Consider the following 20,785-nt stretch of genomic DNA (forward strand, 5'->3'; position numbering starts at 1 on the left):
CCCCTACTTGGAATAAACCTGGGAGATGCCATGCCGGAGCCTGAGCACACAGCCACCAGGGAGGACGAGCAGAGGCCACCCACCACTGCATACCTTGACAAAGACAACTCCTCGAATGGCTTTCAGGATCAGCATGACTGCCATGGAGAGGGCATAGACGCTGGCATAGTACTGCATGAGAGGATTGTCCTTCATGCTGTCGCTCACGGAGGTCTGGTTCCCTCGCGTCACTGTGGTGTTCTGTTTGGAGGCAAGGCTCTATGAGACAAAACTCCTAAAGACTGCCAAGAGCCCCTGCTCGGGGCCATTCTCAACTCAAGGGCAAGGTACGGGAATAATGACCCTGGGACCTGGCTGCGGCACACACAAGGCAGGCTATGCCCACCTCCTCTCTCTTCTCTAATGGACGAGAGCAGAGAGCCGCACGAGTCCTACTGACATGCTCTACTGCCCCATGGGGTGGTCACGGGTTTTTTCTGTCTTGTGAGGCTACATTAGGGACTCATCTTTTCATCCTGGAAAATCCTTCTTCATTGCTTCTTTTAAGTGAACACTAGAACAGTTTCCCTAAGAACAGTGAGGGAATATGGAGACACAGCTACATGCGTACACATACAGCTTGCCCCCTGATGAGTAAGCTTACCCCACTTCCTTGCTTGATCCAGTAACTCAACCACCAGGTGCTGAAGGCAGTGCTGCCCACATTCAGCATGAAGAGGGACATAATGACCAGGAATGCCAGGGGCCCCCCAGCAGCCTGGATATAGACACCATACACTGACCAGGGCACTGAACCCTGCCCCTTCTCTTCCAGCTGCACAAGCTGCCCTACATAAGGAAAAAAGAAACAAACTTAGTAAGAAGAGAACAGCAGAATCAAAAAGAGCCTATGGTTTCACAGGGCTCTAGATATCAGAAGCATTTGTTCATCCATTTGACATTTACCAAACACCTACCATGAACCAGGCCCAGGAGCAGTCAAGAGGATTAAGACCAAGTCCCTGTCCTTGAGGACCTGGCTGAGAAGCCTACCATGGTCTGGCAGGACAGGCAGATAAACACATCATTATAGTAAAATGTGCTACGTGAAAGAATGGAACTATGCAGGGCAGCATGGGAACACCAAGGAGGCATGCCTGACCTGCTTGGCAGGGTGGGGGTGGATAGCAGGCAGGCATCGGGGAAGACTCTGTGTAGTCTGTATCGCTTCTGGAAAGGTAAGCCGAGTCAACCAGATGGGGAGACGGCAGGCAGAGAAAACTACATGAGCACAGGCACAGAGGTGGTGAAACAGCAGAACAGTATGTACAGACAAGCACAGCAGTTCAGCACAGCTGGAACAGATGTACACGTAAGGAGTGGCAAGAAATATGATGAGGCTGATTAAACAGGCTGTGGTCAGAGGATAAAGGCATTTGAACGAACAAGAACTTCTCAAGAGAAAGGGTGATGGCGTGTGGAGACTGGACTCCTGTTGGGCTGAGACGGCTGACACTGGCAGACAGTTGCCTCTGGCAGCCAGCAGCCTGTTCCATGCCTCCCCATGTTCCACACAAATACTAGCATGTTCTATGTGCGCCACAGCAGGAAAAAGATTAGAAAGCACTGCTTTGAAAATGAGAGGCTAGCGAGAGACTCCACACAGGACAGTAAGTTGGTTGGTGTCCTGCTTTTAACTGGATCTCCCCACTGACTGTGAAAGACAGATTTGAAAGGAGGCGGCTGTAACACTGTAGGTGAGAGACGATAAGACCAGGGCAGTGGCAGTGGGATGGCGTTCAGAAGGTAAATGCAGAAGGAGGTGGTGACTAGCTGGCTGCTGGAGGAGAGAAAAGGTTCAAAGATATGGCCTCGAGTCTCCCTGGTCTGATGATTGATGCTAACACAAGAATACAGAGAAACAGCCATACAGGAAGCCTGTGCCTCTTCATCACAAACAATGTTTAAGTCTTAGAATAAGCCACCCAAGCCTTGAGTACTTTTTAAGAGTTGTGACAGCCAGGTAAATGGCTATGTAGATGAGAATAAATGTTCCCTAATGATATGCTGGTTTATATTGCCTCTGGCAAGAACTAACAAACTTAGGCTTCCAGGCTGTGTTTTTTTTGGGGGGATATGTCCTAAATCACACTTGAACAACCTCACATTTATTTTTTTTAAGGTAAGAAAGGAGGCAGAGAGTGGTGAATCAGAATGGTCAACTGCTCATACCAAATGTCTGCTGCAGTTTTAAGGACAAGGAAGTGAAAACAGGCCTATCCCCAAAGCAGTGGTAAGCCCCGGAAAGTCTCTGGATCCAAAAGGGTCAGGAAGGGAGGTGAAGTGACCAAAAGAAAGCTTTAAAACAAGACTAAGGCCGGGCGCGGTGGCTCACGCCTGTAATCCTAGCTCTGGGAGGCCGAGGCGGGTGGATCGCTCGAGGTCAGGAGTTCGAGACCAGCCTGAGCAAGAGTGAGACCCCGTCTCTACTAAAAATAGAAAGAAATTATCTGGCCAACTAAAAAATATATATACAAAAAAAAATTAGCCGGGCATGGTGGCTCATGCCTGTAGTCCCAGCTACTAGGGAGGCTGAGGCAGTAGGATCGCTTAAGCCCAGGAGTTTGAGGTTGCTGTGAGCTAGGCTGATGCCACGGCACTCACTCTAGCCCGGGCAACAAAGTGACACTCTGTCTCAAAAAAAAAAAAAAAAAAAAACAAGACTGCACACATGCTGCTTAAAATTCACAAAGGTGAAAATACCCACGTTGCTGCAAATAGGTTCTCTTAACTCTCAAGATTTGTTTCTGTTGGTAACAGCACCAAGGGCTTTAGATAGGAAAAGCCAAGCAGGAAAAACCTCTGTCTGCTACTGTCACCAGAGTCCTTGGGCAACGCTGTCAGGGGGAGGCAAGGGGGAGGCAAGCGGGAGGCAAGGGGGAGGCAAGGGGGAGGCAAGGGGGAGGCAAGGGGGAGGCAAGGGGGAGGCAAGGGGGAGGCAACGAGTCTACTGTTCTAACACAGGACACAGGTGTCCTTACAGGAAGGAGGGGTATCCCTCAGGCCACCACTCAATTCTTCCTTGCTCTGGATGACTCAGCTGAATAGGCAGAGGCCTGACCCCATCCAACACAGGGAGAGCCAGCACAGAATCACAGGTCATTCGCACTGCCCTTGCCCCAGTCTGTTTAAGAAAACAGAAGGTGTCTCATGGTCTCCCAGTATCATATAAGAATTTTGTTATTCCAGAAATATAAGACCAGATACTCTATAACATATAATGCTAGCAAAGATCACAAATTACTGCATGGCATAATTTCTGATAAACTTTAATGACAAAGCTAAAAGTCTCAAAAAAAAGAAAGTCATTACCTTCCTCTGGCTTCACTACTTTCTCCTTCTTTACTGATCCTGTTTTGGTACCCTTGTCTTGCGACTTCTTCTGTGAACCACTGGTTTCCTTTTTTGAATTAATCTAATAATATTAAAGAAAAAAAAAGTTTCTCCAGTCACGATACGGCCCCCCAGATGCCCATCCCGACGAATGTCCACAGGACACGTATTAGAGAATCATCAAGCTGCTATTGCTGAAGAAATACATTCAACTTCTTGAAAGAGCCACCTACACTCACTCTGTGTACTTCCACACCTCCTCAAATCTTTGAGATCTGGGTTCCTACCCTGTAAGTCCACTGACATTGCTCTCTCCAGAGTCACTAAACTTCCAGCACAGTAGCCTTTATTCTGTCCTCATCCACTCCAGGTTGCCCAAAGTGTCAGGGCTGGAGTCATTTCCATTCCTATCTCTGAGCTCCCACATCACTAAATCAAATCCATAGATCTGATCCTTTCCCGTTGCTACCACTAGATGAACCCCAACTTCTCAGCCTGGCTTTGCAGGACCTCCATATTCTATCCCTAGCCTAATTCTGCCCATTCCTCTCCTATTTCACTGTTTCCCATGGCCCCTACCCTCCAGCCACACTGGATTTTACACCATTCCTTATGCTATACCACAATTTCCCATTTCTGTACCTTTGTCCACGCTGGTTCCTCCACTTGGAATGCCCCTCCCCTCGTCCCAGTTGTCCCCATTCAGATGGATCCAAACCTTACATTCTTCATGAGGCTCCCCTGCAAAGCTCCCCTGTTCTCCCCTGGCACTCTTAGTATCTCTATTATAGCACATTGCAACGTATGTGACCTGCTGTTACCTGTACAGCATAAAAGCATCAGTCTTTCCTAGAACATTGTGAGTCTCTCAAGGACAGAAATAATGTTTCCCACATGGTTATAACCTACACAGGCCCTACCACCAAGACCTGTCCATAACAGGGCACACAGGGACTCAATAAACAGTCACCAGATTAAACCTGAGACAACAGAAACTACTTAATGCTCTCCTTTCCAAATTCCTTTTATATCTTTATATAGGAAATTCTCTTAATATAGTTCACTGCATTTAATTCTATGTCATAGTTAGCTTCATGCCCCCAGTTGGCTTTCCAACTGGACTTTTTAAACTGACAGTGAAAAAAAAAGATATTAATAACAAAATTGAGGCCAGGCATGGTGGCTCAGGCCTGTAATCCTAGCACTTTGTAAGGCTGAGGCAGGAGGATTGCTTGATGCCAGGAGTTCGAGACCTGCCTAAGCAACATAGTGAGACTCCGTCTCTACAAAAAAATAGAAAAATCAGCCAGGCGTGGTGGCGCACGCCTGTTGTCCCAGCTACTTGGGAGGCTGAGGCGGGAGGACAGGTTGCGCCCAGGAGTTGGAGGTTGCAGTGAGCTGTGACGATGCCACTGCACTCTAGCCTGGGCAACAGAGCATGACCTCATTTCTAAAACAAGAGAAAAAAGAAAATAATATAAAATTTATAGCCACATCTAGAACACAAGACAAGGCTCTAAATTTTATACTTACCGTAGTGCATGAATAAATGCACTCTCTAAAGAGAAAATTACCATTTGTTCACCACTTCTTTCCAGGGTAAGCACATTACATATTATTTAATTTAATCAATGAAACAGCTCCAAGAGGCAGATACCATCCCCATTTTTAAGATGAGGAAAACTGAAGTTCAGGGAAGTTACATGACATACTGAAAGTATGGTCCCTCCACTATAACACGCTGACTCTCAGTGTTCTTTGCTCCTTGGACATTTTGTATTTTAGCTTCTTTCCCTCTCATTTTCCCTCCATGTCTACATGATGAGGAAATATCCAAAGAGTCCCAAGGACCCTGAGAGTCACAGGAAAAGACTCTCTTAAAATCTAAATCTGGATTAGGGTGCCTCTATGGAAGTTACAGAACAGACCTGGAATGTCTGAGTTATATCAAAAGGCCTAAAATACATCAGTTCTGAACAGTTAGTTGTACCATACCTGAAATCAAACATGATGAAACCCAAAGACTGAAATAAGACTCCCCAGAAGAGGTCCCAACTCTTTGTTTTCATCCCTTAGATGTCAAAATGCCCTGGCAGCCAAGAAAGTAGCTTTTAGCCCAGCCTGAGAGCACCCCTGGAGCCGCGGGTGAGAGCACAGATGGTAAGCAGGAACAACCACCTCTCTGCCAGCTCCAAGTGTGCCCCTGTGTGTGCCTAACAGAGCCCAGAGTGACCTGGGAAGCTGCCATCTTTTGGTGTTGCCACAGGAGGCAGGGTGGCAGACAGACAGAGCGCTTTGCAGTCAAATCACCCTTATTGGCAAGTTGCTTAACTTTTCTGAGCTTCAGTTTCCTTACCTGTAAAAGTGAGGGATAATTGTATTTTACCATGGAGCTCTGTTAAAAGGACTAAATAGATGATATCTTATAAAGTACCTAATCCAATAATTGGAACACAGTAGGTATTAGTTAACGTTCAGTGCCAAGTCAGCAACCAAACATGGAGCATTTTCAAATCTATGCAATATTTAATTTCCCTTCCCTCGCACATTCTTCACTTGTTTATTTAAAAAAAAAAAAAGCTTCATAATGCTTCAATCAGGAAACTAAGCTATGGCAGAACAGCAGCACACATCTTCTCCACCCTCACGCAGGCCATGTCCTTCTCCCTGTCATTGTCTTATTATTAGTAAGTTCTCGGTGACAGAAGACCTCGCTCATCAGCCCCACAGTCTTGCTCTCCTAGAGCAGAATCAGCATGTGAACTAGAGCACAGCAGCCTGGTCACCAGAAAACAAGACCCCCTGCCAATAAGACACGGACACCGAATTCAGCCGAGATCTCTCCATCACTCACTATGGCTGTGTCTCCCTTGCACAGAGAAGAGACACACACAAACACCAGCAAGTCTTACCTCAACTGGCGGTGTGTCTCCCAGCAACAGGTTGTTAAAAATGGTAGCATAATCACCATTTAAATTCATCAGTTCCTCGTGGGTCCCTCTTTCTGTAATACAGCCCTCTTTCATGAAGATCACTTCATCACAATCAACCAGGTACTGGAGACAAAGGCAGAGACAAAACAATATTGCTGATATTTGTGCAAATGCATTCAAATACCCCATACCTTAATTCAGTTGTTCTCAACAGGAGGCGGTTTAGCCTCCCAGAGGACTTTTGGCAATATCTGGAGACATTTTTTGGTTGTCACAATTGGGAGGGGAGGTACTGCAGATGCTCCTTGACTTATGAGGAGGTTATGTCCCCACGAACCTAATATAAATTGAAAATATTATCATAGCTTAGCCTAGCCTAGCTTAAACATGCTCAGAACACTTACATTAGCCTACAGTTGGGCAAAATCACCTAACAGTGTGATTAAATAGCTTATGTAATTTGCTGACTACCTGCTGAAAGTGAAAAATGGAATGGTTGTATGGGTACCATCATAAAGCTGAAAAATCGTAAGTCGGGGACCATCTGTCCTGGCATCTAGTGGATAGGGGCCAGGGATGCACAGAGCAGCCCCCACAACAGACAACTATCGAGCCCAACATGTCAAGAGTGCCAAGATTGAGAACTCGCTTTAGTTTATTGTGCCTCGTGATGTAGTATAAAGAGCAGTTCCTTCAGCTTTTGACATGAATCGGCTGATGGAGCCATATGAGGCTTGCATTAAATTTGACACTCTTTCACTGCACTCAAAAGTACACAAAATTACAGATTTTCTGTGGCAGAATGGGGGGCCAGCCCCCAAAACTCAACAACATATGTGAAACAGATGGCAACATCCTTGAGCTGCTCTCCAAAGTGGCTGCTTATCATGGAATGACAGAGGGAGAAGAGCTTGTTTTCCCAAAACAGTTCCCACTTGCATGGAGATGTTAACACAATGTTTTCCAGACTAGCTCAGACCCAAATTCCATTTCTGGCCCACTCCTCCCAGCTCTTTTCCTTGCTGATGTATATGCAGAAGCTGACAATGCTCCAAGGATCTGATTCAGACGGCCAGCCGGTACATTGGGACGAGGAAAACTCGATTCCAGGAATCTCTAATTGCCCCACGAAGATACCTGGACCAAGCCCACCTCCCCGTTTCTGATCCCACAAGCCACGGTAGGCAGCCTAGGGAAGAAAGCACCATACCTGTAACTGGTGGGTAACAAACAGAACCGTCTTGGACTTGAGGTGTTTCCGGATAGCACTGTTGAAGATGTGGTTGCCCACGTGGGCGTCTAAGGCACTGAGGGGGTCATCCAGGATGTAGATGCTCCTGTCGCTGTACAAGGCCCGGGCGAGGCTGATCCTCTGGCGCTGCCCGCCGCTCAGGTTGGCTCCTCGCTCTCCAATCTACAGGAGCCCAGCAGCACAGTGAACCTCCAGCCCAACTCTGGAATGGCGCTTAGGGGTCACCCCAGTCACCTCTCCTCTCTCCCACCCAAACTGGCTTCTTCTCTGGAATTCCCCACAGATGAACTGCCACTGCGATCCTTCCAGGAACTGAGGGAGTCGGCCCAGATGCCTCCTCCTCTCCCACAACCATGGGAGACCAATGAATTCTACATCCAGCCTTGCCACCCCTCCCCCAGAGACCCCCCTCCAACCCATTCTCCACATGGCAGAAAGATCTTGCCAGAACACAAAGCTCACCAGGTCCCACCCTTGCTTAAAACTCTTCAGGAGTCCCCAGGAATGGAATTTAAATACCCAAACATAGCATACAAATCAGACCGTTTGCCACATAGCTCCCCCACAGCTCTCAGCCTCCCCTGCCCCATCCCCTTCCACACCCTGGGCTTTAAGCCATTTCAAACTCTGTGCTATGAGGAACATACACGACAATGTCATGCCTTTGCCTACAGAGTGTCTCTCAGTTCTGGCATCATCTCCTCTGAAACTTCCCCAACCTCTTCTCCACCAACACCCAAAAGAAAGGGGGTTCTTTTATTTTGTGCCTATTTATTTGTTTTGGTATCTTATCCTTTTAACTGTACACTTCTTGAGGGTGCAGATTATTGCCATATTCCTTTATATTCTCAGTGCCAAGTGGTTTCTGCACATGTCGCTGCACGTAACAGGCACCTGTTAGCTTTGTATTTTTGGAAAATCTTGCCTTTAAAAAAAAATTCATTCATTGGAAGAATCAGTGAAAAATGAGAGAATAAAAAAGGAAAAAAAAATTCAATTAATTCAGAGGTTTTCAAACTTGACATTCCATCAGAATTACCTCCAGAGTTTGTTAAAACAGATTGCTGGTCCCCACCCTTTGAGTTTCTGACTCAGTGGGTCTGGGGTGCAGCCTAAGAATCTGCATTTCTAGCAAGTTCCCAGGTAATGCTGATGTTGCTGATCTGGGGACCATGATTTGAGAACCTCTGAACTAATTAAGCCATTCACCAAATCTGCTTTGGGGATTTGACTGCTGACTAAAGGTGCCAGTCCCAGAAACCTCCAGGGCAGCTTATGGCAGGCAAGCTATAACACCAAAGAGCACAAACTAGTACAAAGACACACCTCTGAAAACTGTTCCAGGGCAGAGAACCAAAGAAAGATGGATTTGTTCTAAGGCTCTGTCCTTCTGATGGAAGTGGGCTCTCTATAGACTGTATCTGAGTAAGGAGGTTGGCAAAGCGAAGTTCAGGGAAGAAACTCAACATGTACACGTTTGACTTGTGGTTTCACTCTGATTAGAGTAAAAACCATTAACTCTGAATCAACAATGAGATTTTGCTGAAGTACTTAGATACTTAAAGCAAGTAGTGTTAATGTCCCTGACCTAGAGAATAAATGCTTTCCTAACATAAAGCCCCAATGAAAGCAAAACTCCCCGTTAGGTTCTTCCACCAAGCATTTAAGATGCACTCCTAGAAGACGGCTCTGGCCCAGCCCTCCCACTCATCCCCCAGAACGCTCTCTGCTAAACGTGCTGCCCCGTGAGGGGCATTAAGGCCTGTACCTCAGTCAGGTCGCTGTTGGGAAGAATGGCCAGGTCAGGCCTCAGGCAGCAGCTATTCAGCACAGCGTTGTATCTGGAGGACACAAGAGACAGCATCAGGGACACACTGCAGTGAAGCCTACTGACTCGGGCTGCCTTGCATCTCACGCGGCCAGGATGGAAACCAAGCATTCCTTGCCTTTCTTCATCAAATTCCTTCCCAAAGAGGATGTTGTCTCTCAGAGTGGCATTGAGGATCCAGGCCTGCTGGGCCACATAAGCGAAGGTTCCACTGATTGCAATGCTGCCCTCTAGAAGTGTCATCTAGGGGAGACAGACACCATCCAATGGCATCATAACTCAAAACCATCACCCTAAGCCAACAGAATCCCCCCACATTCCACATTGGAATCTACAAGTTTTGGCAATTTCCGTGGATGCTTTTTCAACCTAAATCTAAACCCCACCTTTGTTTCAAAGAGAGCTACAGCAGCAAAGAAAAATCAAAGTTCTCCTTGCTTATGTGTGATGAGAGCCCAGCATAACCCATAACTTGAATGAACAAACATATCACTCAGCAGCCCATTTGCCATTTTACACTTCCTCCTGATTGCAAACTGTTTAATTAGGGGAAGCAAGCACAAGCAAGAAGGCCCTTTCAGAATTCCCCTGGAGATGATGCTGTAAGGATTTGCAGCTAGTGCCTGCTTCAAGATGCAGGCAGGCCAACTCATCTACACAATTAATCCAGGTTGTTGGCTAGATCAGCTACTTCTATAAAATGTGGACCAAAGGGAAAAAAATTTCAGGTTAGATATCAACTAGTATTACACAGTATCCATATAAAGATGATGGACGTTCTCCTCCAACATGAAGGGACTACGTGAGCTGTGTGCTTTGAATTGTCTTTCCAGTCGCAGTGATTGACATGAATTGATTTATTCATTTTCTTCTCTTTCATTGTTTCTTTTGGGACTGACAGTAGTCATTTGTCTTGGGTTAGGGATGCCATAACTTTGAGGCAGTTTTGTCAACCAGCCTGTGTAGTACTCACACATATAAGCATGTCTTCTTAAAAACCATCACACACATACACTGGTGTACCTAATCACCCACAAAGTGACAAGCACTTTCATGTGCACTTCAAAGTGTTCAGGAATTCATGGAGGGTCTACTGTGGTAACACAACCCTGGCTGCTGCCGCACAAACACGTCACACTGCAGCACTGTCAACAAAGAATTAAACTCTAAAGAAGCAGGGAGGACCAACACTACCCACCTCCGTATCAGACAGGGCTGCCAGGATCTGATCCAGAAGCAAAGCCCCACTGGGTTTGCAACCTAACTCTCGGCGAGCCTACCCACCGGCTGGAAAAGGAGCATTGCACTTGACTGCTGAGTAGCACTCTGGAATTGACCTACTCTCTGCCTCTGCCCCTATCCCCGGTCTCTGTCTATCATCACTGACCCTCAAAGCAAATCCGGCTGATTATCAGAATCACCTAGGAAGCTTTTTGCTTTTTACAAAGACCAATGGCTGGGCCCAACCACTGGAGAGTGTCACAAAGCAGAAGTGAGCAAGGGGTAGGGGCTGACACCCCATGATCCGACCGCAGTCTTCCAATGCCCTGGGCGCCACAACTCACCAACTGCAACAGCTGTTGCCACACAAAACAAGAAAATATTCCATAACCTGGAGGCTGTAAGGACACCCTTCTCCACTTCCTGCCCTCATTTGTTCATTTCTATTCAGGGGAACCTCACCTTTCAGGGGTTAATCTCAAGTTTATGCTGATCTCAACGATCTAAATCAAGCTAATTTAATCAAGCTTAAAAGCACATGGGTATCCTGGGTTTTTCCTATTTGGTCCTAAAACATGCTAAAGACAATTTTGTCTCAGCTGGGTGGCCTTGCACCTCTCAGTCTATAAACCAGAGCCGGCAGCTGTCTGTTGGGCCCCTCTGCGCACTGTTCCCTCACTGCCCAGTGACATGCTGGTGTGTCCACGAGGCCTAGCCCCCCACTGGACCACGAACCCCTGAGGGCATGACTCCTTTCAGCTGTTAGGCTGAAAGCGGAGTGGGGCTTCGCTTCCAGATCAAATCCTGACCGTCCTGTCCCCGACAGAGGCTGGCAGTGCCGGCTGCCCTGCTGCTCTAGTGTAACTCTGTGTCGGCAGGGCCGCAGCGCAGGTGTCTGTTCATCTCTTATCTCTGCCTTTTCCCAACACACGGTCTGACACACCTACAGCACTCCATAAACACAGGGTGAATAAAAGAAGGCACGAGAAACAACGATCCCAGCTGGGGTATCAATCCATCATTCGTCAGGTGTCCACTGGGCCCCCTTCCAGACACAGCGCTGTCAAGGGTGGAAACGGGGTGGGGGAAGGGGCGGCAGCATGGTGCAGACCAAGGGTTCCTGCTATTTCCACCTTTCCCGGCTCTTCAGGAAATTAGTTCATTTTTCCCAAGACTTTTGTTAAGCAGCATCCAGAGAAAGAAGCAGAAAATGTCAAGGACAATAACAAAAATCTTACCTGGCCTAAAATGGCTGAAATGAGAGAGGTTTTTCCACTTCCCACACTGCCGCAGATTCCAACCAGTTTTCCCTGGACAAAGCACACGGAGAGAGGAAGGTCACTGAGACTACTGACCGCTCGTCTCTAAGGCCCGCCGTGTCTCTGAGGGAAAGCACACTAACTGTAGTCCATCACCATGGGGACTGTCATCCTGCCCACCCAACAAGTCCCTCGGCTTTGGTTTCCCCCTTGCCAGCTGCCCAGCACGTAGGGTTTCTGTGGGGAACACAGTGAGGTACAGAAACGGAAGCCCTTGGGAAAACTTAAATGTGCCACACACTTTAAGGCATCCCACAGACACTTTTAGGAAGGCTCAGCCCCTTTCCTACTTTGTTGGTAACCCATGTTTTTTGTTTGTTTTCGTTGTTTTGGGGAAGAGAAGGCAAGACTCTTAATCATTTTACTATGATTTTTCTCCAGGGCCTATAAATTATTTTCCATAAAAACTAAGTGCACTGTTGCTTCCATTTTTCTGCACGGTAACTCCAGGAATCTGAGGAATATTTATATCCACAATCCTACATAAAAGTGGAAAGTCAAGCCTGTGATTAACTGAATGTCCTCAGGCAAGATAATGAGTTCTCAATAGGTAGTGTTGAAAGTTTTCAAAGACAGGTGAGTTTAAAAGAGACACTTGTTTAGCAACCCTGTGCTGGCTCAAGCCTCCCAGGGAAGGAAGGAAGAGTGGTGGTGGGGAAAGAGCATGGGTTCTGGAGGCAGACAGGTCTTGATTTGAGTCCCAACTCCACCGGCACTTGTTACTTGTGTGATCCTGGCCTTGTTACTTAAACTAATACTGCGTCTCCCTCAGTGGACTCCAAGCACCTTGAGGGAAGGAGCTATCCTTGCAGAACCAAGTACAGTGTCTGGCAGGTGATAAAAGTCTTTTGAACAACTAGTTTCGGACGTGCTCCAGCAGTTTGAAGGACTACCACCTGGTGGTACTGAGGACGTCAATCGCAGGTTCGATCTCTGCTCGGGCCAGTCAGGGTCACACAGAGACGAACGCTGCTCTGAGGACTAATGAGACACCAGCAATGAGGTTAAGTGCCTGCTGCCCCGAAGACATTTGGTAAACACTGTCTTCCCTTCCCCCCAAAGAGGAGGCCCAGCGAGAATTACGGTCCCTCTCTTCAAATGGCTACAGGTCTGTCATGCGTCTGTGGGCTCCGAGGGGCAGGAGGATCAACAGACAAAGGAGAAGAGTAAATTTCTGCTGAATGTAGGCTATTGCCTAATGTAGGCTATTGCCAATTCTCTAACAGAGCTGATTAGCGACGTAACAGAGATGTCTCAATAACCAAGATAATAGTTATTAAATAAAAAGCCTGTTGTTAGGAGTTAACTGAAGTAAAAAACTGACTTGAGTGCCCTTCAATGATAACTACACTAACAGTTTCAGGAGGTCTAAGGACTGTCTCCCCTTCTCGCTTAGAGCTTTCAAGAATCAGACGCTTTTGTTTTCAGTCTAGCTCTAGACCTGCTTACCATGCCTCCAGTCAGCTGCTGATTTTGACACACACCTCATTAGAACCACCTCCTGCCTACTTCCGGTCACATGGACAAACGTTCTCACCACCTCCATCGCTGCCACCCGTAGTCCAAGACATCCCCACATCCCCAGCTTCCTGCTGGGTTACTGCAGTAACAGACCTTAACTGTCCTTGCTTCCCTGCCTCCCTGCACACTCTTCTGAATCCAGCAGCTACAATGATCCTCTTCATACATAAGTGGGATCACGTCATTCTGCTCCAAATCCTCCCACGGCTTCTCTTCCCAATCACAGTAAAGCCAAAGTCCCACCAGAGACTCTGGCACCCACCGCCCCTCTGTCCTCAGCACCCACCACTGTCTCCCAAGCTCGCTCCACTCCAGCGGAGCACACACCAGACTCGGGCCTTTGTGCTCTATTCTGTTTCTCCATGTGGCTCACTCCCTCACCTCTTTTAGGTCTTTGCTCAAATTATACTTTTTAAATGAGGCCCTCCCTCAGGCACCCTATGTAAACTGCAACCACACCTGCTCCCTGCCCCAGCACTCTCCGTCCCCTTCCTTCACAGCCCTATCACCACCTGACACGCAATCTATTTTACTTGTTTACCATCTGTTTTTGCCCACTAGAAAGTAAGCTCCAGGAAGGCAGGGATGTTTCTCTGTCTGGCTTTTTGCTGCTATATTCCCAGCCCTATGACACTGCCTAGCATAGAGCTGGTACTCAAAAAATGGCTGTAGAATGAATATACAGACATTTGGGACCCTCTGGATGATACGCCCCTCTGAACGTGCTGGTTCCCAGTCATATTCTGCATGTAAAAAGCCTTGAACTTGGAGTCTGTGTTCCAGGCACTCTCTGCAGGACTGCCTCTGAGACTCCAATCCTATGCTATCTGCGCAGGACATCATACACCATGATGATCCTTTACTTATATTAAAAATCAATTCACAACACAGTTGTCACTAATAGCAGCACTGAGAATACCTATTATGCACCAGGTTCTTTGTGACGCACAGCCCAGTGCTAATGGACAGCCCACACAGAGCTGCGACAACCAGAAATAATTATCACAGCTCACATACAACTGCAATAGCCAGACGCCTATTCAGGGAAAAATCCTGGAAAATCCAGTTGAAAGCTTCATTTCCTTGCTTGTAAAATGAGCATCTCACAAGATCAGTTGTTATTAAGTTATTCTGCAAAATGCTTACATATTTCTTTTAGAGTCAGGGCTGGACCAATGTGCTCTTTAGTTCAAAATCACTCATAGCCACAAAGTACTTTCCTTGCCAGATCAGAAGGGGCGTGGCATGGTAGCTGGGGCGTGGGCCCAGAGTGGGAGTGGGCAGAGGCAGGACTTACCTCCTCGATTTCCAAGTCGATGCTGTACAGCGTCCTCTGTAGGCGGAGGCTCCCCAGGTGGATGTGCTTGCCTTCTTCCTCCTCAGGGCTGGGCCGCTCGTCACTGTCCAGGAGGAGGTGGCCCTTCTGCTCTGCCAGCACCGCCTGATGCTCAGTGCGCTGCAGCTGCCTCACCTTCTCTTTCTTGCCCCTGGCAGCCCTCTTGTCTTTTTTCATTTTGGGGGTCAGCTTGGGCGAGTTCTGGACACTGGCGTGGGAGGAGTCCCATGCCAAGGTGGCATTTTTCATCTCTATCTTGATGTGAGGACTGGCTGGTTTGTTCTTTATCATGTGAACCTCTTCCATTAGAAACAAACTCTGATAGGAGTTGTGAGAGAGGTGCAAAGATGAGACACTGGATCAAGACCAGGGAGACAAGCCTAGGGCGTACACTCACGTAGCAAAACACATCAGGCTATACAGTGGAAGGAAGCTGAAGGGCAAAAGGTAGCTCATTAGTGTAGCCCAGTCTCAGGCCCATCAGGGGTCAGCGGGAGTGTGGGGACAACCTTTGGAGGTACCGGGGCCTTGTCAATCGACCCCACACTCGACACTACACATTGCATGCTAAGTTACCTTTTCCTTTTCTACCATGAACCTAAGGACAGCTCACTGGCATGCAGCTCCTTGTTCTCACTCATGAGTTGCCGAGCAGCAGGTAGGAAAACCAAAGGGCACAGATGCTCACTACCCTGTTTTCCTTCCAGACCTCTCCTGCAAAATCCCAAAGCCTGTCCATTTCCCTCACCCACACACTGCACCCATCTGGGGGCAGGCTGGACTGAGATTGTTACTAGGCTTACACTGCTAAGGTTAGAAAAGAGTATCTAAGGTGTTATTTACTACACAATACATCTTCTTGCCAAGAAATTCTTATGTCTTCCAAGCCCTGCCTTGGAACTTGTGAGAATTTAAATGACCAAAGGAATGGACCTGCATGGAAGTGAAGGGTACCTCCTGGAGAAATACCCTTTGGAACACAACAAGGCTCTTTCCTCCCACTCATTCCCAGAGTCCCAACTGAGTTATGTTAAGAGAATAAAAACGGAATTCTTGAAAAGAGAAATGTTCCTAAAATAAGATGTAAAATACTGACCATAATAAATCATAACCCAGGACTTTCCCGTAAGACTTTGAATCCACTTTTGGCAACCCTCTTAGACCAGCGACCTTCTCTACAGAATACTATCCCAGTTAGATTCCTAGTATGATAAATTTTTTTTTTTTTTTTGAGACAGAGTCTCGCTGTGTTGCCCAGGCTAGAGTGAGTGCCGTGGCATCAGCCTAGCTCACAGCAACCTCAAACTCCTGGGCTTAAGTGATCCTACTGCCTCAGCCTCCCCAGTAGCTGGGACTACAGGCATGCGCCACCATGCCCGGCTAATTTTTTTCTATATATATTTTTTAGTTGGCCAGATAATTTATTTCTATTTTTAGTAGAGACGGGGTCTCGCTCTTGCTGAGGCTGGTCTTGAACTCCTGATCTCAAGCAATCCACCCGCCTCGGCCTCCCAGAGTGCTAGGATTACAGGCGTGAGCCACCACGCCAGGCCAAAAAAAAATTTTTTAATAAAAAATTTTAAAAGATTAGAAAATCTTTAAAGAAAAGATGACTCGTAGGGTCAGGACTCTTTGCTTAGGTACTGAGAACACCTAACGATCTTAAAGTTTGCAGGTGCTACTAAATGTAGTATATAATCTCCTTCCCCAAGAACAAACCCTTTCTCTTGGATCCTAAACTTCCAAGCTTGCTCTTGTCCTCCCTTAAGTCACCACTCTCCCATTCATTCCTAATCCCTAATCTTCCCAGAAGTGCCATGTTTCTAAATTTCCTAGATAATCTTCACTCTTGGTCTACCTTAAGTTTAGCCCCTGCTGAAAACAGCTCTTGGTTTCATTTGTTCAGAGCCTTCCTGAGAGAAGGAACTAAGAATAACATGCCTAATATTTTGGTCATTTTCAGAGTAAAGCCACATGCTGACAGAATTCCCATCATTTCTCTCCCTTCAAAAGTTATTAAGAGGATGAAGATCTTTTAGGCCTCAGTAAGCTATTAAGAAACATGCCGGTACCTACAGGTTTGCACAGCTCCTTTCCCATGCTTCCTTTCCACTCCCTGCAGCCCTGCCCTCCTCCCAGGAGTTTCGGCGTCAGGTCACTCTGCGCTGACATGCTGACAGGCAGAGAAGGGCCTCACCACTCTTGAGTTTATATCTACTTGGATTTGCACCTTCCAGGGCAAAAGAATCTTAGAGGTACACAAACCATAAAAGTCAGCCTCACCACGTGACACTGACCACCAAAACGTTACCGTCATTCATAAGAAGAATCAAATCAGAAAGTATCTGTTGGGCAGAGAGGGGACTACTCACAGGGTTGCCAGCTAAAATGTAAGATGCCCGGTTAAATTTGGATTCCAGAAAAATAGTGAATAATTTTTCAGTATAATTATGCCCGTGCAGTATTTAACTGGGTGACCTGTGTTTTTCTTTGCTAGAGCTGGCCACACTGCTACACTGGTGACAATCTGACGAGGAAAGCCACAAGGTGGCTTCTTTCTGGCTTTCTGATCCTCCTAGAAATTTTATATCTCTTTTTCTATCCTTTATTCATACTACCCAACAGGAGGCAACAAGTTCTTCTGCAAGATGCACTTTCAGGGAAGGTCAGATAAAGAAAAGGCTACACTTATGTATCTATCAGATCCCCAACTCCAATAAAAAAAAAGAAGAGAAGAAGGCACAGGGTAAAAAGCAGGCTTCCACAACATCTTCACTGAATTTCCAGGTCTGCAAAAATAAAAAGGCAAGTCCCATCTTTGTTATCCTCTTGGTCCATCTCCTAGAAATGATGGGAGAGCAGGTGCTTTCTGGGAAGGCATAATCTCAGGAACAGTCTTGTTATTGTTTTGAGAAGCCTGCCTTAGATGATCCCCCAGGATTCAGGCAGATTTCCTTCAATGTACTCAGAAACATTTATTATAAACAGTTGCCTTACAGCTAAGACAAGCCCCCCCAACACCCTAGGGAAGTAAATGCAATGCTAATTAATAAGCACCTGAAGATAATAAGAAAGAACCGGCTTAGAGTTGGGGGGATTAAGGAATAAATACTTGTTATCTTCAGCCAAGTATCTAATTAAAGAAAGAAGGGCGAAAAAAGACTGCCAAGAGGAATAAGATAGAATGGGACTGACCTCTCATGGGACATATAATAGAGCCGTGGGTGATTTTGCTTCTATTGTTAACTCCAAAGCTTCCTGCACAGAGGAGAGAACTATGGTGTGAAAAGCCACCTCCTGATATAAGTCCTTACTAAGAAGTGAAGAGAACCTTCAAAAAACAAGAGAACAAACCTACACTACATACTTTTATTTCTTCATCCAAAATGCTACGAAATCCATTCACTAACAATATAAGAACAGGCCAGGTGCAGTGGCTCACGCCTGTAATCCTAGCACTCTGGGAGGACAAGGCAGGAGGATTGCTTGAGCTCAGGAGTTCGAGACCAGCCTGAGCAAGAGCAAGATCCCATCTGTACTAAGTATAGAAAAATTAGCAAAACATAGTGGCACACGCCTGTAGTTCCACCTACTCAGGAGGCTGAGGCAGGAGGATCATTTCAGGCCAGGAGTTTGAGGTTACAGTGAGCTATGATGATGCTACTGTGCTCTAGTCCCAGGCAATAGAGCCAGACTCTGTCTCAAAAAAAAAAAAAAAAAAAAACAGAATATAGGAACAAACACTGGGGAGAACTGAGGATCAAATGCTTTCTTCCATGGCTGGGTATTGTGGGTTCAGCAAAATAAAGCTCTGATTATCATTGCTCTGTTTCTTTTCACACAACCCTGACTCCTGACCTAGCAGCCAGGCTGGGGTGGGGAGAACGTGGCAACGGTGGCACATTCTTAAGGACCAGCTGTCTTGACCAAATAAAATTCACTTGGTTAACTGCAAACAAGTAGAATATAAATAAATCCTGAAAAGCTATTCTTCATTTTTCTTAAGAGGAAAATCCAGTTTGTGTTTTCTGAACCTCTAAGATGATATTCATCCCTTGAACATCTGAGCCCCAAGCCTTCACGTCACCGAAGTTGCTTTTGTATTGCTCCCACTGGCCAGGACACATAAGCAGGAGCCCAGGAGCTAATCTACACAGTGGCATCGTCAAGGAATTCCAGCCCACATGACACTCCTTTTTTTTTTTTAAAGCGTTAACCACTTTCAAATCTTTCTCTCTCTTCACTTCCCAAATATACTCCCTCCTCTTATATCATCTATTTGTATTATTATGAAGGCACAAGGAACACAGCCAAAGTATGATCAACCAACCACTTGCAAGAAAAGAAACTGATACTTAACTGACTGCACTTCTCAACATGATCTAGTTTTAGGACTATTCCAAGTCACTGCATTCCCTGCATCATGATTGGCAACCATGGAGCAAGAAAAAGTAAGTATCAAAAAGAACTTAGTTCGAGACCAGCCTGAGCAAGAGTGAGACCCCATCTCTACCAAAAAAGGAAAAATTAGCCAAGTGGGTGGCGTGTGCCTGTAGTCCCAGTTACTCAGGAAGCCAAGGCAGGAGGATCACTTGAATCCAGGAATTTGAGGTTGCTGTGAGCTATGATGACACCACCACACTCTACCCAGGGCAACAGAGTGAGACTCTGTCTCAAAAGAAAAAGAAGGGCTTAGGATGTTAACCAATCAAAGTGACAGTGGCAAAGATGCAAAGATCAAGGGGAGAAAACCCTGAGAGTCACCCAACAGTACTGTTCTTCTAGGTTTAAATCACTTCCAGGCCCAGTGAGTTATGACACATGTCCCTGTCAGGCCCAGAAGGAAGAGGCTAGCCAGCACTAAAGGGGAACACTGAAATCCTGGGAGCCCAGAGCCCGTCGTCCACAAGACGTAAAAATTCACATTAATTTAAAAAGGTGACTAGTCTCATTCCTTAATTCAGTCTCCTCCACTGCCCCTTTCTTACCAACTTGCCAAAAGGCTAACAGTAAGCCAAAGCCAAGTGCAGCCGGCTGTGTGGCCCTCGGGACAGAGGCAGTAGGTGGTTGTGCCAGGACGGCTCCCGACATGGGAGAAGGGAAAGGAGCCACTTACCTTAAATCTGTCAACGGCAACCGACGCCTCTGAGAGGGACTTTACTGAGAACGGTGTTACTTTCAAAGCAAAAGTCATGGAATTGAAGACAGTCACCACTGTGAAAGCCTGAAAACAGGAAAGAGAAGAATCTGAGCCTGATTAGGGTGTGCACCTAAAATAACAAGACATCAGCAATTTCCTTGCAGGCACTAGAACAGCTACAGCCTGACTGTCCAATGTCACTACAAGTCAGTTACATTTTTTAAAAAATGGGGTTTTTATGAGACCTTCAATTAAAATTCTCAGTAAATCTGAAACACAGGATGATCTGTATTTTCATAATTAAACCCAAACTTAGGTCGTCTAAACCAACCCACACACTATTTGCGCATAAGGGCTGGCTCTCTGCTCTCCCACTTCTGAGCTCAACTACATGTATTAAAAAACACCTTCTAATTCTTGGGGGAACCTCCAATCTATGGTACTTCTAAAATGTTCCCCAACCCTGAGGGCTCCCTGACCTGTGCTGCTGTCAGATCGAAGCCCAGGGTCATGTGAACAGAGAACGTCACCACGCTGGCGATCACCACCACGATGGGAGCCACGCCAACAGTGATGCTCTGAAAGTACCCGGCTTTTTCCAGTATCCGACGCTCCTCCTCTCGGATTTCTATGAACAAAAGCAAGCCAATTTCAAAGCAAGTTAAAAGAGACCTTGGGATATTGCTCCTCCACCACCAAATACGACTGTCGGTCTTCAGCCACACATAAATTTTTAAATGACCCTGTAACACCTATGATGCAAACACTAGGTCAAGTATGACTATCAGTTCTGCCATTAAAGCTGGTACATAGGCCTGAAGTTTGAAATGGAGCAAGTCACAGGAATGAATCTAACAGAAAGC

The 20,785-nt window shown here is 46.5% G+C and overlaps 1 protein-coding gene across 5 annotated transcripts in view; it reads right to left on the minus strand.

The window, feature by feature from the left end:
- The window catches only part of ABCC5 (ATP binding cassette subfamily C member 5), an 80,361-nt gene that overhangs the window by 26,881 nt on the left and 32,695 nt on the right, over window positions 1–20,785 (minus strand). For all 5 annotated transcript variants that reach the window (XM_045539784.1, XM_045539785.1, XM_045539788.1 and 2 more), the window contains 11 exons: window positions 20,402–20,550; window positions 19,899–20,006; window positions 14,744–15,100; window positions 11,845–11,916; window positions 9,504–9,628; window positions 9,326–9,398; window positions 7,516–7,719; window positions 6,285–6,428; window positions 3,352–3,454; window positions 644–828; window positions 94–240 (listed from right to left, as the gene is read on the minus strand). In XM_045539784.1, the coding sequence (XP_045395740.1) occupies window positions 94–240; window positions 644–828; window positions 3,352–3,454; window positions 6,285–6,428; window positions 7,516–7,719; window positions 9,326–9,398; window positions 9,504–9,628; window positions 11,845–11,916; window positions 14,744–15,100; window positions 19,899–20,006; window positions 20,402–20,550 (1,667 nt within the window). The remainder of the gene's footprint in view (window positions 1–93; window positions 241–643; window positions 829–3,351; window positions 3,455–6,284; window positions 6,429–7,515; window positions 7,720–9,325; window positions 9,399–9,503; window positions 9,629–11,844; window positions 11,917–14,743; window positions 15,101–19,898; window positions 20,007–20,401; window positions 20,551–20,785) is intronic.

The sequence above is a fragment of the Lemur catta genome, chromosome 1 (assembly GCF_020740605.2).
Source record: "Lemur catta isolate mLemCat1 chromosome 1, mLemCat1.pri, whole genome shotgun sequence".
NCBI lineage: Eukaryota > Metazoa > Chordata > Mammalia > Primates > Lemuridae > Lemur > Lemur catta.